The sequence below is a fragment of the Crotalus tigris genome, unplaced genomic scaffold, assembly GCF_016545835.1.
Source record: "Crotalus tigris isolate CLP2741 ecotype Arizona unplaced genomic scaffold, ASM1654583v1 scf7180000017604.1628558, whole genome shotgun sequence".
Lineage (NCBI taxonomy): Eukaryota > Metazoa > Chordata > Lepidosauria > Squamata > Viperidae > Crotalus > Crotalus tigris.
Genome location: NW_024096507.1, coordinates 1251644 through 1269655, shown reverse-complemented (window position 1 = coordinate 1269655; position 18012 = coordinate 1251644). Strand labels below are relative to the sequence as shown.

The following is an 18012-nucleotide window of genomic DNA, read 5'->3' as shown; positions in this document are numbered from 1 at the left end:
TGGGGAATTACTGTATCATTCTTTTTTGGAAAGAGGTTTGCACAAAACCTCTGGAAAATGGTGCAGTTTCTTGTTACTACGCTATTTAACAGTTCTAAGAATAATTTCTCCCTCTTCTCTATATTGATGGTAAAGGATTCTTATAACCTCTTTCAATGAGAGATAACTCGATCTTCCATGAAATTATATGTAGAAGTATAATCAAAGTCTCTTGTGGCACAAGAATGGCTCTTCAACAATAAATATCAGTGTCACTAATGCAAATTATAATGAGAAGAGCACAGCTGATTTTGAGTCACAATGACTGCAGATTACACACAAATTCCATTTTAAGCATTTTCAGATTACTTGGCCCTGAAAAAGAGCAATGAAAAACCGTTGCACTCTCTCACTTAAATAATTAAATTCTTATCAATTATGAATTAACATTCTTGCTCCAGTTTTGGGCTTGATACATTATGCACCGTGGTCCCTACCTAACACCCATTTTTTCTAAACATTCTTGCATTTTAGTCATTATGCATGAAATTGGCATAGCTGAAACCAATGGATTCCAGACTAGAAAGTATTGTTACATCAGCTAATCTTAGCTGCTTCCTAGGACCTAGATGACAATGAAAAATTATGCATTAACTCAGAAAGGAGGGAGGAAAAGCCAAGAGTTTAAAACATGGAGTACTGTTATTTATATATATATATATGCTGTCATATGCTGCAATAGGCAGACTTTTTGTTGCAGTTGGCTTCTTTCTTGCCTGTATCAGCACTCTATCATTCCTGTCTTTCTACAGACTCAGAATAATTCTGACATACAATAATTTCATGTAGATTTTGCCACCACAGGAAAGTTCACTGGAGTCTCCATCACTTAAGATACTTTTGGCCAGGTACATATAATTTCCTGTTAGGATTGAGATTACTGATGTCTACCCATTTTGGTTAAGTCTCACTGCAGAAGTCACTGAAACTCTCCTACTCACCATCAGCTATCACCAGGGATCTCATTTCACCTTGGACTTCAGATTTATAGCTGTTTACCAGGGTATCACATCTGAATTCAGACTCCTAACTTGTAGAGCCTCAAATTCCCACCACTTACCACCACTCAGGAAGAGAGCCATTCTAGATCACATGCCAATTATCCACAGAATGCCACTATATTTGTACAATAGGAAACATAGGTTTCATCCTTTTCAGCAGTGAAGCATCCATATGTGCTTAATCATGTCCAAGAGCTTAATAAACTCTAGAATGAGGATATTGAGAATCTGGAGAAACAAGACTTACGGTTGCCTTCAGCTGAAACGTGACATTACAGATAACACAATTACTGTTAAAAAGCAATTATGCCATTACATTGGTAGTGCCACAATACCAGGGGTCTTCAAACTCAGCCCTTTTATGACTCATGGACTTCAACTCCCAGAATTCCTCAACCAGTGAGTTTGAAGACCTCTGCATAACACCATTATATCAATCTCCTGCAATTTGGTTCTGTTTAGGTATGTTAGGCTTCAGTTTTATGAACTACAAGTCAGACCTTTGCTGGAAATAAAGGGAACTACAATTCCACACAACAGGAGAATTTGAGGTTGAAAAAAGCAGTATTATATCAAATTAAGGTTTCCCTACTAAAACAGTTGGGTGTGCTTGTAGACAATGTTTAAAAGTTTCCAGCAAACTGTAATTGTCTTGACAGAATGAGGAAATAATTAAATGAATGCTGCATTAATTAGCTGCATTAATTTTAATTTAATCAAACTGTTTTTTGCTTTGGTTTTACCCATGTCTTTGTCCTGGCTTTACACTGATTATGCAGTAGGGCCCCCAGATGCCATTCAAAGCAGCCTTTGATCAAAAACGTTTTCACATTTATAAGTGCACAGATATAAAAATGCAAAGCATTATCCATTTGCTATTGTTTTTAGCATGGCAATTATTATTAATGTAATCTTATGAAATTATATGCTATACCCACATGCTACACTTTCCATCAGGAACTCAGATTCCTTCATGATAACAGTTAATTCATGCCCTGTGTAAGAAATTTTTATGGGCCAACCATCCTTTGCAAACTGCACCAGCAGATAATTTGCCAAAGTGGGAGAAACAGTTCAGAAGAAAAACCTGAAGCCAGAGGAAAATTGACAATGTAGTCTAATGAATACTGAGTATATTTAGTGACCACAGTATACAAGTCTATGTTTGGAGGAGAAAACTAGAAAATGGGAGCTAGAAAAAAATAAAGTTATTTTATTTTTGAAGGTAATGGTTCTCTTTAAAATAGTCTTGGGCAACTACAGCTTTCATTTTGTGGCTTTTGTAAGAACCCCAAATTACACTCTTGAAATTTGGCATCAAAATGGTCAATTTTTGGTGGCATGATTTTTTACTAACATAAAGATCTAAATGTTAACTTCTCTAAGGGTCCATTTTGTTTTCTAAAATGTCCTATCCCAATCCTTTAGCCCTCAAAGCCAAAGCATTTTCCTTTTAAAATAAAATCCATGGGCCCACAAAGTTGCCTTAGATTTAAACTATGTTCGACTTTGCAATTTCCTACTTTAAAAAGAAAAAGAGACATAAATTTCTGACTACATAATAATATGTAGCATTTTTTTCATACTGAACAAACCACTGATCTGGAGAGAACTTCATACAAAGGATCCAGAGCTGCAGCTGATAATATTCAGGCTATTATTTCAATTTTGTGAAACTAAGTAAATTCTCCTTTTTAAATGACCTATTGTTAAATTTTACTTCCACTTTAGATTCATTTTTAGCAGAACATCAAGGAAATGTTTCTTTCATATTCAGCTTTAAGGCTTACAATATGTCAAAGAAAATCTTGAATGCAGCCCAAACTTTGGGCTAGGTAGTAACAACAATATTAGAACTCAATATTAAAAAATATATATTTTCCCTTTCAATGGCTACATGCAAATTTTTTTGTAAAGGGTCCTTAAATGAAACAAATAACTAGAGCTGGCCTGCATTCAATTTCTAATAGCACAAAACTCTGATTTAAACAGATAAGGACTGAATGATAAGGACCCATCTCCACACTCAGGGATAATAACTTGTATAACAATATCACATGCCTTTCCTCCACCTTGTTAGTTCTGATGGAACCTCATGATATTGTAGCTCTGGGGTTTAGGTGCACAACAGATCTAGCAATTATATGGCTCCATGGGTAGATTTGGGATTCTAGAAATTAAGCAAGGCTCTTCTTAAGCAGAACAAATATACAACTGAGATTTCCAAAGCTTTGTTAGCCTTTTGGGATTTAGAGAAGTATAGACATAAAAGAGTAGTCTAATTAAGTTTCAGATATTTTGTAAACAGAGCAGTTAGATTTTTAACTGAACTGGTTAAGCATCTTTATGAATATGGTCAGAAAGTTCATCTACCAAAAAAATCATACAGTTCATCACAGCATGATACGGAAATTACAGGAGAAAAAGAGGAAGAGTTGTAGCTTACTGAGTATGATCCATCTTCTAATCATGATCAATTATTTTATCAGGACTCTTTAATCATAGTGTTTGGAGGCAGAATGCTGAAGTCAGTATTCCTTGTTAATTCTTTTTTTCCCCCCAGGAACAAACTATTGAAAGAATATTATGCAAGCTGAGAGGGGCTAACACTTCATGTTTCTTTGCTTGGAAAATTCCGGATCTTCTGCTTTTGTCAGAAGATGACCCCACTATGATTGTACTTTTGTGACTGCAATGTTAATGAGTGGAGTACAAAGATATCTTGAGCTATCGATACATGGCCATTTTTATTGATTCCACCAAAAAAGCTTCACAGGAGATTTAAACAAAACAAACATCCCAGAGGCACAGGAAAACAAGAGGAATACTCAATTTGAAGAATCCCCACTCACAAAAATTTTGAAATGCAGCAAGATCTAGAAGTTATTTTTATAACAATTGTCTACAAAAAAGCACAGGATAAGTACATCCTCTTTTGAAAATTCCCCCCAAAACAAAGACCATTTTTCTAAAAATAAGTAAATTATTCATATGGGATTTCACAGACTTGATTCCTTCAAATAAACAACTTAATTTCATTAAGAAATGTTGAAACATATGAACATTACTATACTTTTTTTTCCAAAATATCAAGGCAACTAACCAGACAACCAAGCACATTGTCTGGAACTTTATATGTTTCATCTCTGAGATCAAAATTCCTCAATATTTTATTCATTTCAGGTTATAGAAATGTTTTAACCACTTGTGTTTATAAAAGATTTGAATTCCTGAACTGAGATTCAGTTCTGGACTCTGAGCTCAGCTGTGGAATCTCCAAATTCTCTAAAGCAGAAGCATATTGCTCAAATTTGCTAGATGAATTTCCAAATTGAATGTTGTAATTAATGCATATCTATCATTTTTCATAGTACAATTCTATACCCAAGTAGCAAGCAGAATTAATTAAAGAAGAATTGTTTCCAAGTAAATGGGTATAAAATTTCAACCTTTGTTGTTAGTATAAGCTGTTCAGAAAAAACTTCCATATAATATGAAACCCTTTTTTAGTAGAACTGTTGTTCAGTGGCAATGCAGACAAATCATCCCTCGTCCTTCCTTTGCCATTACTGTGAAGAATATAGAAGATTTATATCTGAAAGCTGGGGAAAGTTGTACCAATAAGTATAGACAATGGATGAATGTATCATTCAGAATTGGTATAGAGGAAGCTTTTAGAAGACAATTTAATATATTTTCATATGCAAGAAAGAAAGAAAAGAAGTTCCAGTTCTATTTTCATCTTTCTACTTTATGACCCATTACCATTTGAAGTATAATAGAATGGATGAGTCAGGACAGGTCTTTTCTATCATGATAGCAAGGCTCTGCAATTCTTTTCCAAAGAAATGCACTCGACTTTTTGAGGATTACTTTCTAATGGCAAAAGGTATTTATTTTAGAAATCTTTGAGGCCTCCTGAGCTATTTTATTCTATACTAGTTGTGATAAAAAAAAAACATGTTTTTTATCACAACTACATACATATCATACTGCTTTATAATATTTGATTTTTTAAAAATTTATTCCTATGCACTTATGTCCAGATAACATTCATGCACAGAGTTACCTTAAACTCCTTGAGAAAAATGACTACTATGGAATAGCTTCTCAGTTTCATACGTTTAAAGCATGGGAGATCACCTTTTCTTTGTTTTTCTGTCCTAGTAGCCTTCAGTAAAATTGAAACCTATGTAGTGCTAGCCAACACAGTGCTGAGAAACTTGTAATGAAAATGTTGCTAAATGACATCTTCCAGCAGTTTGCTCTATCTATCTATCCAGTGCTTTTTTTTTTTTTTAAAAAAAAAAGGTGCCAGAACTCACATATGTCATACAATCCACCTTGCCTACTCTATAAGGTTCCATCCAAAAAAGGTGCCGGAACTCCGTTCTGGGCGTTCTAGGAGAAAAAAAGCCCTGTATCTGTCTGTCTGTCTGTCTGTCTACTTACCTACCTACCTACCTACCTACCTATCATCTATCACAGGGGTCTCCAACTTGGCAACTTTAAGACTTGTGGAGTTCAACTCCCAGAATTCCCCATGCTGGCTGCTCTATCATCCATCATCCATCAAACTTGAAGGCTGCCCATTTTTTCTCATAGAGTGACATTCTTAGAAGAGTACTTTCTTCAAATAATTTTGAAGATCCACTTACCATTTAAAGCAGCCTTCTGGTGGAACTGTAATGTTTTGGAGAAATGGAGGGCCACACTGAATTACTGCATACAAATTCAGCCACAAAAGACAAACAAAAACCATTCATCAAAAATTCATACAGAGGCTTCAAATGGCACCTAAAAATGACCAAGTGCCTTGAAAATTTTAACAGCAAGAGTATTCTAGAATTCAAATTCTACCACAAGGTGTGTCTATGAGTAGCACAAACCACTTAGAGCCCAAAACTCTATACAGAGAAATTATAGTAATCTGAGCAAGTTACCACTGAATGAACAACAATATATCTGATCATGTAAGGGATAAGGTTATATTTTTCAGGGATTTACCAGAAAAATGTGGGAATCACAAACCAATTCCTGAGGACCTTGCTGTTGAAAACTGGCAGCATGGTGGAGAGAACTCCAATTTGGAAGTCTGGACCTCATGTTGTCCACACTTAAAACAATTAAAATGCTGTGTGTTTATATTCAAAACTTAGTCCTATTAAGTTCCATAAGAGTTAATGGGTAAGTCTCATTGGAGTCAATCTCAACTCTTAGTGACATTCATATAGTTTGTCAAAAATACAGAATATTTCTCTATTATCTTCTGTTAATATTTTTTTGAATTTTCTAGACTACATTACAGGCCTTGTATTTCTTTGTAGTCTGCAAACAAAATATGAATGAAGATTAACACAATTTAGCTTTTGAGATCAGTTATTGCTTATTGGTGTGCCATTCACCTGAGTTGAAGGGCAAGGGTATTATCCCAGTAAATGGTATAGAACTATAGTCTTAGTTTGCTATCTCCTAATCTCAGTTTAAGGCAGGGTACTGCAACTTCAATAATATCAAGGCATGTCTTTTTTTGTCCAAACCTAATCCCTCCCTTTTTTTTAATTTCTAGATGCATGTAAAGCTGTGGAGAAAGTGACCATTTCCTAGGAAATCTGTAATATGTTTACATTATATTTTATATTCAGTTTTATTCCTCAGTTGCAAATGTCATAAATAGGTATTCGCACACACATATCTTCCATGCCTTTAGCAAGAAGCGTGACTTATACGTACTGTATGGCAATAAATAAAAGCTCCAAGAAAGAAATTGTGCTATACTTTTGGGATCAGCAAACAGGAATGATGTTTATCCAACAGCAGTTGACTCATAAATTGTTGAATTGTTGGTGATCTAAACACATACTTGTTTTCTGAATAAAATAGAAAATCATGGCATTATTTTTGTTTTCTTTCTCTTTCGTGCAGTTCTTGAATGCTAAACCATTTGGCCTTTGGTTAATGTTAAAAAGATATTTGGATGAAAATGAACAAAAAAGAAAAATTAATCTTCAAGTTCCTGCTATTGATATGGATTTCACTACATTCAGAAAAAATCTCAACATATTGGGGCAATGACCTTCATAAAGACTGCTTGAAGGATATTAAGATTTCTGTTCAGCCTTGGGATTATATCTCCTATTTACCAAGTCTCATCTGAAAAATCTGCATGGAAATATTTATAACTAACTTGAATCATGGTGAACAGAAATCTATGTCTGTTTTATGATGGCCTAAGTCAGGACTCAATAACCTCTTGGTTATTTTATCTCCTACAGACTTATTTCTGTGAATCCAAAGCTCTAACATATCACTTTGCTGAAATAGCCTTCAGCTAATGACCACTGGGGTCAAGAGGAAGGGGCAAATGATTGCATACTGATGACATTGTTCAATTAACATAAACAACATACGATCATCATTTGCATTATGACATTATGATGCAGCTGATGTAAGGGTCTGGATGGGGAAGAATCGGTTTCAATTCAACCCTAGCAAGATGAGATTTTGGCTCCCCAAGCCCAGAGGATACTTCATCTTTGACTCCGGATAGGGTGGCCCTTTCCATGAGTGAACTGAGGAACAATTTGGGGTCCTCTTAGATTCACGGCTCCTGCTCGAGGAGCAGGTGGCAACCACTGCTGGAGTTGGAGGTATGCAGATTCATCTAATGCACCAATTGCACACTTTCCTGGACCCAGAGGCTTTGTTCACAGTCATTCATGCCTTGGTCACCTCCTGTTTGGATTACTGCAATGCACTCTACATGGAGCTGTCCTTGAAGAGAACCAGGAATCTTTAACTGGCCCATAATATAATATAGCAGCACACACAATAATAGAGGCTCATCGGTTTGACCATGTAATATCTTTGTATTGTGCTCGCTGTGCTGGCTCCCAGTTTCTTTGTGGGTGCAATCCAAGATGCTGGGCATAACTTTTAAAGCCATATGGCATAGGGCTAGGTTATCTGCAGGACCCCCTTTCCTTAAGAACATCTACCTGACCTAACAAATCAGATAGGGTAGGCACACTCTTACTCTCTTCCTCCAGATATTGCCATTTAATGACAGTTAGGAAGCGTGCCCAATCTAAAATTTATTGTAATGTGGCAGTCCCTGCTCTATGAAGCACTCTGCCCCTTGAAGTTTGGTAGGCTTGTATCCTTCTTCTGTAAAGCTTTGAAGACCTGACTTCTCCCCCAAGTGCTGTGATAAGGGACTGTATGACGTGGCACCAATTTTTGTTGTTTTTAACATTTTTAAAGTGCTTAATGTCAAATCTACCAGCTTTGGCTTTAAACGGAGTCCTCTCATCAGTGGGGGAAGGAAGGGGAACAAGGAAGGAACAAATGGTCAGTTTGCTTTATACTTTTATGATGGGAAATTGGGAGGGGGAAATTGGTTGAAGAACAGAGCAGCTTATCCAGTTAATGGCACTCTGGCACTCTGGCATCTTCAAGGCCGTTTGCCCTCAGTGTGGAATTTTACCAGCCAAATACCTCAGAGTTTCTCATAGCATCATGGCAGTGCTAGATTAGCTACGCTACATACCATGGGGAGAGGGCTGAGGGAAAACAGGGCTTTAGTTCTGTATTGCTAGGCGAGAATTTCAGATTCCACTTGACTCTACTGCAACCAGTATTCCTTAGTAAAAGTGCTTTTTCACTTCAAATGGAGTCAAGAGTTTTAGTTCCCTAAGGGATCAAACTTGCATTATGGTTTTTATGTTGTTTTATTTTTTATTAGGAGTTGCCCAGAGCTGGTTATAAAATGGGCAGCTATGTAAATGTGTTAAATAAATATGTACGTACATACATACATAAATTATTTGTACAATGACATCATAACACATATGATATCAAGTAAATAAATAAATGTGTCTCTCTATGCTATTTTTGGACTACAAAAATCACAAATGAAGAAGTCCTAAGCCAAACATTATTTACCAATATATAATAGATACTAGAACCATGTGAATATTCAGTCCTGAGGTTTGATTTTATTTTAAAATAATTCAATCAAATCTCTGAACGAGATTCCCTGTGAAACAATTATTCTATCCAAACTGGGCTTGTTTCCCACTGGCTAATAGCTGCCCCATAACACAGGTATATAATACAATTATTACTGATTTATTAAAATCAATGTTTTAATCCTGTTTTTGCACCAAAAAGAATGTTCAAAGCCAACATTAAATAAAAAGGCAAACTCAGCGTTGACATAAGCAGCCTGTAAATTTGACACATCTATTAGAAATAAAGCAATACCTTCTTACAATCTAATCTATAAAACTTAAATTGACTATTCCGAGGCAGGTGTAATGACCAGATGCACAGGAAATTGAAATGATCATGATAATAGTGGCTGAAGAACAGGATTTCAGCCTGTCATCTGGGGTGAGAAATTCCTTTTTCTACATAATCAGTTGTTTAGAATCACACAGAAGGTCATTCTGTGCACAGGTGGCAGCTCAGCTTTCTAGTGAAATCTATTAGATTGCAGGCAAGATTCTAAGAGGAAATTGATTGCTCTTCAAATTAATTTGCTAAGTTATTAAGATCCTATAATGGTTGTGTTCACATCACATATTTACCAAAGTTATGGGTAACTTAGGCATAGTTTACAAAATTAACAATTTTGTCAGACTGTACAACAATAAAATAATCATATAGGTTGGCTCTGCACAAGCTCTAGGCCAAAACTGGCTGATTAATTTGAAGCTTGCATTTAGCTAGATAAAAGACCTATATGAAGAAGACAATAAATATACATCTACCCAAAAAGAAATTTGTCGGCTACGGGACAACAAAGTGAAACAACTTTTTTTTCAACATCTCTGCAGAAGGAAACTCTCCTCTTCTATTCAATAAGACAATTGTTTTGACAATCACTGTATTTCTCTTCTAGTTGTTCTATGAAACCTGCTGTATTTTATCTTATTGTCTGTAACAGTTCTCTCAGGTTTCACAGTAGATTTTACTTTTTTAACATAATGCTTAGCTGTGTCAAGGCTGGACAAAGTAGTCTTTTCCTATTCTCATTCTTGGGCACTGAGCTTTTTTTTGCTAATTACATGGTTTCATTCGTATTCTGACTCATTGCTGACTCATATTCAATTCGATTACTATCCCGTTTTATTTTTCTGTCTCTTTCCATTAGTTTAAATATTAAGCCTATTTTATATTCTTGTTTACTTTCATGAACAATGTGTCATATGTGGTATTTAATGATACTGGGTTTTAAGTTTTCTAGACTACACGGTCACATAATCACAAGCACCTGAGGAATTTGAAACAGGCAATGTGTTCCCTTCCCATGTGAAAATATTTATGCAACAAGAATGTTTTCCAGCTATAAAGAAATATGTAGAACTACATCAAGAGTAAATATTTGAAGGGCTATGGGCAAGGTTTTCCACTTATTGTCTCTAATTGCAAATGTTTCTCAACCAACCTCATCTTTATAGAACAGGGTTGTACTAATATATCTATAAAGGTGAATACCAAGTGAAACACTCTCAAATAGCTTGTCAACAACATCTAACAATAGAATAATTCACCCTTATGTTGCTTTACTGGCACTGGATCTCTAGTCTCTGCAAGCTGGAAACAACTGGCTATATTCAATACATGTTAACATCAGCATATTCTAAAGCAAGCAACATTTTATGCAAGATTGCTTACAGTACTATGGATTTTGGATGCTGCATTCAAGGAAAAAGGGAATGCTAATAAATGCACATATTCTGTAAGCCCAAGAGCCACAGCAGGCTTTCCACAACATATAGGAAAACCCCAAAGTAAACAGGACTAAGATATGTCTTTGGAGGCTCCTGGGGCTTTAATGGATGAAATGGCACCCATTATATTCGACAACCTGCCTCACACTAATACATATAGATACACATGCCTCACTTTGGCATGGAGTTGGGAGACCATGTTTCCCCCAATGTCACAGTTTATACCCTTGGCCTAAAGGGAGACCAGCCATTGTCCGAAATCGTGTAGGATTTCCTGCCTGAGCAAGGGGTTGGACTAGATGACCTCAAAGGTCCCTTCCAACATTATTATTATTATTATTATTATTATTATTATTATTATTATTCTCAATCATCGCACAGTCAGCCAGATGTTCAGACTGGATTTGGCATTTTGTCTACCTATCGAGTACTTACCCAGGACCTGGGATAGGCAGATGTAGATGTTTGATGGTATTACAGGTATCGTCGCAGGATGGAAGCAGTTCCTAATAAGGCCGCCTTTTGCAATTGACTAATAGCAAATTTGTCAATGCCAATGGTGTTCAAGTGGTGCTCCAGTTGTTTTGGGATTGCACCCAAGGAGCCTATGACTATTGGTACTACCCTTGCTTGCTTTTGCCACAGTCTTTCTATTTCTATTTGTAGGTCTTTGTATTTTGTTATCTTCTCCAGTTCTTTCTCTTCTATTCTGCTGTCTCCAGGCACTGCCACGTCCACTATCCAGACTTTTTTGTCTTTCTTATCGACAATTGTTAAGTCTGGGGTGTTATGTTGCAGGTGCTTGTCTGTTTGAATTCTGAAGTCCCAGAGCAGTTTAATTTTATCATTTTCTATGACTTTCTCTATTTTATGATCCCACCAGTTTTTGCTTACAGGCAAATGATATTTTTTGCAGATCTTCCAATGCACCATTGTTGCTACTTTGTCATGTCGCTGCTTGTAATCAGTCTGTGCAATCTTCTTGCAACAGCTTACCAAGTGGTCCACTGTTTCTTCAGCTTCTTTGCATAGGCGGCACTTACTGTCTGTTGCTGTCTTCTCAATTTTGACTTTGTATGCATTTGTCCTTAAGGCTTGGTCTTGTGCAGCCAGAATTAGTCCCTCGGTCTCTTTCTTCAATTTTCCTGCTCTTAGCCATTGCCAGGTTTTATTATTATCTGCTTTCCCAGCTATTTTTTTCATGTATTGGCCATGTAGTGCTTTGTCTTCCCATGCCTCTATTCTGTTCTTCATTTGGTCTTTCTTGTAGGCCAGTTTGGTCTCTCCAGTAGTTAGTAAGCCTTCCTGATATACTAATTTCAGTGCATCTTCATCATTGTTCTTCAGATATTCTTCCAAAGCCATTTTTTCTTCTTCAACCATCTGATGTACTTGTAGCATTCCACGCCCACCTATTTGCCTTGGTAGATAAAGTCTATCAATGTCACTGCGTGGATGAAGGGCATGATTCATTGTCATTATTTTTCTGGTCTGCCTATCCATTGCTTTTAGTTCTGCTTGAGTCCAGTCCACTATTCCAGCTGTGTACCTAATGACTGGGATTGCCCAGGTGTTGATTGCCTTTATGGTATTTCCTCCATTGAGTTTGGATTTTAAGATCTTCTTCACTCTCTTGATGTATTCACCTCTAATCTTTTTCTTGACTTCAGTGTGCTTGATGTTGTCAGCTTGAAGGATACCCAAGTATTTGTAGTATTCTTCCTCATCCAGACTCTTAATGTTATTTTCGTGGGGCATCTTGATTCCTTCAGTTTTCACTATTTTTCCTTGTTTGATAGTAAGTGTGGCACATTTGTCCAAGCCAAACTCCACTACAATATCTTGGCTATATATACGGACAGTGTTGAGCAGCGATTCTATTTCAGATGATGTTTTTCCATACAGCTTCAGATCATCCATGTAAAGGAGGTGGGATAGTCTGGCAGATGTTTTTGATGTTTGATAGCCATGTCCTGAGTTATTCAGTATTGTTGACAGAGGAAACAGTGCAATAACAAATAGTAATGGTGATAATGAATCTCCTTGAAATATTCCTCTCTTGATATTAACCTCTCCCAGCTTTCTCACCATTGATCTGCAACTGTGTCTTCCATTGTGCCATCGATCTTTGCACAAATTTTCTGATGTTTCTACTGACTCCTGTTATTTCTAGGCACTTGATTATCCAGTCATGTGGCAGAGAGTCAAATGCCTTTTTGTAGTCAATCCATGCCACATTCAGGTTGGTCTTCCTTCTCTTGCAGTTTTCCAAGATCATTTTGTCTATTAGGAGTTGATCTTTTGTTCCTCTGCTATTGGGGCGGTTTCCTTTCTGCTCAGGTGGAAAGAGATTGTTTTCAACTAGATGCTGTTGTACTGCATCAGCTACCACACCAGTTAGTAATTTGAAAGTTGTTGGTAAGCAGGTAATTGGCCTGTAGTTACCTGGTGTTGCCCCTTTTGCTGGATTTTTCATTATTAGGTAGGTTTTCCCAGTTGTTAGCCACTTTTCAATTTCTCCTCCTTGTAGTATATTGTTGAACTGCTTGGCAATGAGTGGGTGTATAACAGTTAGATGTTTCAACCAAAACCCATGCAGTTCATCTTCACCTGGTGCTGACCAATTTTTGATTTTCTTTGCTCTTTTTTCTACCATTTTTGTTGTTATTACTAGTTCTTTCATTTCAACTTCTGTTTTATTTGCATCCACCTCTTTTAACCAAGCCGCATCCTTGTTGTATTTCTTTGGGTTATCCCATATCTGCTTCCAGAACTGCACTGTTTCTTCCTTGTCAGGTACTGACTGATTCTTGCAGTTTCTCCATTGATGGATTGGTAGAAACGTTTCTGATTGGATTGAAATTGGAGGTTCTGCCTATAGTTTGCAATTCGAGCTTCATATCTACTGATTTTCCTGGCTATAGCTGTTATTTGTTGCTTTATTATTTCCAGTGCTTCCTTGATCTTCCTTGTTTCTAAGTGGTATTTCTTGATTAGGTATTCTTTGGTCTTCTTGTTCTTCAGCTTCTTTTCTTTCATCTGTTCTAGCTTGCTTGCATGTGATCTTAACTTGCTGATCTTATTTTCTAGTCTAACCTTCCATTTTTGTGGTGCACTGTTTGTTTGTTTTTCTTTTTTGTTGATTTTACATCCCAGGTATTCTGTTATAACTGCAGCTGTGCTGTACATTAATTGGTTTGTTTCTTGCAGTGAATTGGTGCTTATACTTGCTATTGCAGTATTTGCATCTTTTAATGCTTGTGCTAGCTGTTTCTTTGGAACAAGCTTCAATGCAGGCAGCCTTATTCTGTTGTTTTTGTGCTGTTCTAGATGCTCAGTTATTCTTTGTTTCAATTCTTTTATTTCTTTAGTTAGAGGGTTTTGTTCTTCCTGAGGTAGAGGTGCCTGGTTTCCAAATGAGAACAGTTGTATATCTCTACTGGATTCTTTCACTGCCAACTCCCCCTGGTTTGCCTCTACATTCTGAATTACTTCTTGTAAGGCTTTGATTTCTTTGCCCTGGGTAAACCTTTGCAGTTCGTCCAATTCTGTTTCTGTAAATACTTTATTTCGTGTTATAAATCGGCGTTGATCTGCTAGTCTCTGTTCTGTTATTTCTGATTCTGGATGTTGTTCTTTCCAGAATTGGTGCATTCGTTTTAGATATCCTCGTCTTGTTGGACTTGATCTATAGTAACAGATCATTATTTCTTTGTTTTCCATCACTGTGTATCTGCGACGGGTAAACACCTTTTCTTCCAGTAGTTCTGCAGCTGCTGGCCCTGGTTGCTCAGCCAACAGTCCTGAGTCCTGTAACCCATTTTTCACCAGATATCCAGGAACTCCAATATCTAGCGCGGACCTTGTTAACCCGGGCGACGTCCGAGCCGGTATGGCATTCTGAAATTTACGTCTCACCATATTTTTTATGGGAGAGACACTCTTTGTCTGACTCCTCTGATGAGACCTGTCCAGTATGGTTGAACCTCTGGCATAGCTCTCATCTTCCTCAGAGTACACAAGCCCCACAACCACGTCAAGGTAGTGCCTCACTGGGGGATTATTATTATTATTATTATTATTATTATTATTATTATTATTATTATTATTATTATTTCACCACAGAAGGCTTGGTTCCCAGTATCTATATCTAGACATGTGTATTCAAGGTCTCATATTGCTCGCCAATCTTTGGGATTGGTGTCACATATTCCTATTCCACTCTGGGTCTGAGAAGATCTTTGGGAGCTAAATATAATCCTGATTACCTTAGCTGGTTAAATCTCAGGAGCTAATTCACACAACTACCTTGGAATCTTGTTTCTCAGTTAATATGCCGTATGAATGCATCTCTCCTCCATAATGGTTGCTTTAGACATGAATTGAAATATTAATTTGTCCCTGCACCTTGTTCTGCCTCTTAGTCTTCTTCTCTCCTTTTAATCGCCTACACTGAAGATATGGAACTAATATCTCCTCTAGAATCTGTTGTCTGAAGCAGCTATTTCTTGTTACTTCATGATAAGATCACCCATGATCACTTAATTATTTTCGGGTATGCCAATGGTTTGTGCCAAGCTAATACGTTTATCCAAAAATCTCTAGACTGCTTTATGACCAGGCTATAAGAGAATCAGTTTAAGATACAGGTGGCCATTTTCATAATGAGCAATGTCTGCAAGATAGTTTTTCTCATGAAAAGCAACTTGTTTAAAATTGCATTACTTTCATTTATCTCTCCCCACCTACTTCTCATAACCAATAGAGTGAAGAGGGGAAAAGTGGGAAGAACTAATACAACTCATGTAAAAAAAAAATAAGTTTATGATTGCCACTATGATTTGGTTATTGATCAGATATGCTTACTTTAAAAGAAAAAAAGAAATTTTAAATGAAAAATATGTGAATAAACAAGAAATTGCATACAGATAAGCATAGATATGTCCCTGACCAGGAAAGGAAAAGTTGAGTTCCTACAATTACGAGATTTTTATGCTGTCACCAAGCGCTTATAATGTCTGGCTTTGAAACAGAGAAAAAGCATACTTAGTGCAAGAAATGTGAATTAGTAAAGTCAAAACATCTTATTAATTGGGTCATTTGATGAATATAAACATGCAATTTATTTTTCCTTTTATTTTATTATTTTAGGAATTGTTATAGGAAAGCAATGCAGAGCCCTTTCTTTGCCAAGTTTCAAATAATATAAATGAAATCTTGGTATGATACTTAAAGAAAAATAAAATGTTGCTTTTGTTGCTCTTTAAGAGAAAGATGCAGAAGTCCCTAGAGAAAGAGCCTAGCATGTATTTTATGGTGTATAAACATACATTGACAATTCTCCATAGCATGCTACTAAGTACTGTAATAGTACCAGCAAATCATATCATTATATATGTATTATACAGGAAAACAGAAAAGAATAACATAAAATTTCTAAGCCACAAATGCTTCTTTTTAATTATTCTTACAGAGCAATTTTTTTTTAAAAAAAAATTAAAGTATGCAACTTGCCCAAAGTGGTCATTCATTCTTAATCTTTTAGTGATATTACATATTTAAAAAGAGGATGTGTAGAGGATTTCTTAGAGGAAGCATCATTCATATTCTGGTGCATTTTCTAGCAAAGAGGGGGTGGGGCAGGGAGAAAGGGGGAAGGGAGGAAAAGACATACATCCAGTTGCTTATGAGCTAAGCAGCCCTTTCAGTGTAATACCTCTATAGGGAGAGATTCAAATGGAAAAACACTAAAAAGTTATATACATGTATGGATAAAACGTACCAAATTCAGGCAGAATGACGTCATATGTTTATATAAAACTTGATTATATCTCATGCATTTTTGTTCCATCTGGTTTACCATTCCAGACTGATTCATCTTTATCCAAGGTGCTAAATAATCATTTGCCATATTGTTTAGCTAATAAATCAGGGACTTCCTCCCATGTTTGTTAGACTCTTACAGTCCCCAACCAATAGGGCCAAATCTGACAGAAGGTTATATCACAGACATAGTCATAGTCAAGATCTTGTTTAGTGGGATGTGGATGGGAAAAGATGGCTCTTTGCTGAAGCATGCAGCAATTACTCACCATATCCATGAATGCCTCCTGAATGGGAAATTGTTTACATGCATCACATTCATAGTTCTGTCAGCATCAGTCTTTATCAATCCAAAACTTTTATCTCTTGCGGTATTCATAGGTACACTCCACAGCAACAACAGCATCAGTTGGTGTAATGGACTATTGCAATTGTTTTCAATATATATGCTTATATATACATATATATATTATATTCCATGTGCTTCAAGAGCTCCAGCATAGAGAACAGAATTTTCCTAAAATTTTCTAGCACCTGCAGACCAAATCTGGACTCAGAAGCTAAGCAGTGTTGGGCCTGGTTGGTACATACATGAGAGACCTTCTGTACGCAAGATTGGGAAGTAAAAAAAAAAAAATCCTGGAAAAATGCAGTTGCAAATAACTTCTATATTGTCCCCTAGAAAACTGCAGGGATGTGTCCGAGTAGTCATTGGGAGTTGAGCTGAATTTGAAGAATTTATTGTTTTCTAACTCTAGGTCCGTCCATTAATGACATTTGCTTGTGTAAGAAAAGATATTTTAAAAGAAATAGACCTGTATGTAGCTGATCCTAAATAAAGGCAGTAATTTCCATTGATAAATCCCAAGTATAAATTAAAGTGTCTTCATATGCAGCATTTTAAACAATAGGAAAATGTGAGTCAAAAGTGAGTTTCTTGCCATCTGTGTGAGATCAGTTTTTAAGAGGAAAAGCAAAACTTCATACTGTTTTGCCATGCTGTCCTTTAGAAACAGATATTGCTTTTTCTTCCTTCTTAAATACATATTCAGCATTCCTTATTTCTTTTGGCAAGAAAAAAGAGACAAAACATGAAGAATAACTGCACAGAAAGCAAACTTTTCATCTAGAAATAAAGCTCCTTGACTCACTTCAGAGAAGAGGGTCCTATGCAATGCTATTTTCTTGCTCCAACGTCGACACACCATTATGAACCAAAGGTGCTCCCAGGATGCCATTTAACGCCATTACAAAGCTGCCCTTTCAACTGTAAGGAAGATGACAATTCCATGACACTTAAGTGTAAGCAGGGGGTAAGTCTCACCAAAATCACAGGACTTCCTTCTGAGAAAACACACTTAGAATCCTGCTGTTAAAATATAGATTTCTTTGCTGCAGTGTCCATCTTTAGG

General features: G+C 36.4%; 1 protein-coding gene across 10 annotated transcripts in view; it reads right to left on the bottom strand.

Moving 5' to 3' along the window:
• PDE4D (phosphodiesterase 4D) overlaps positions 1–18012 on the bottom strand; it is a 693804-nt gene that overhangs the window by 284567 nt on the left and 391225 nt on the right. The window contains exon 1 of one of the 10 annotated variants that reach the window (XM_039320085.1): positions 16870–17745. The exons of the other annotated variants lie outside the window; for them this stretch is intronic. Coding sequence (XP_039176019.1) covers positions 16870–17006 — 137 coding nt within the window. The 5' untranslated portion in view covers positions 17007–17745. Of the gene's footprint in view, positions 1–16869; positions 17746–18012 lie in introns of those variants that run through there. 10 annotated transcript variants of the gene reach the window in all.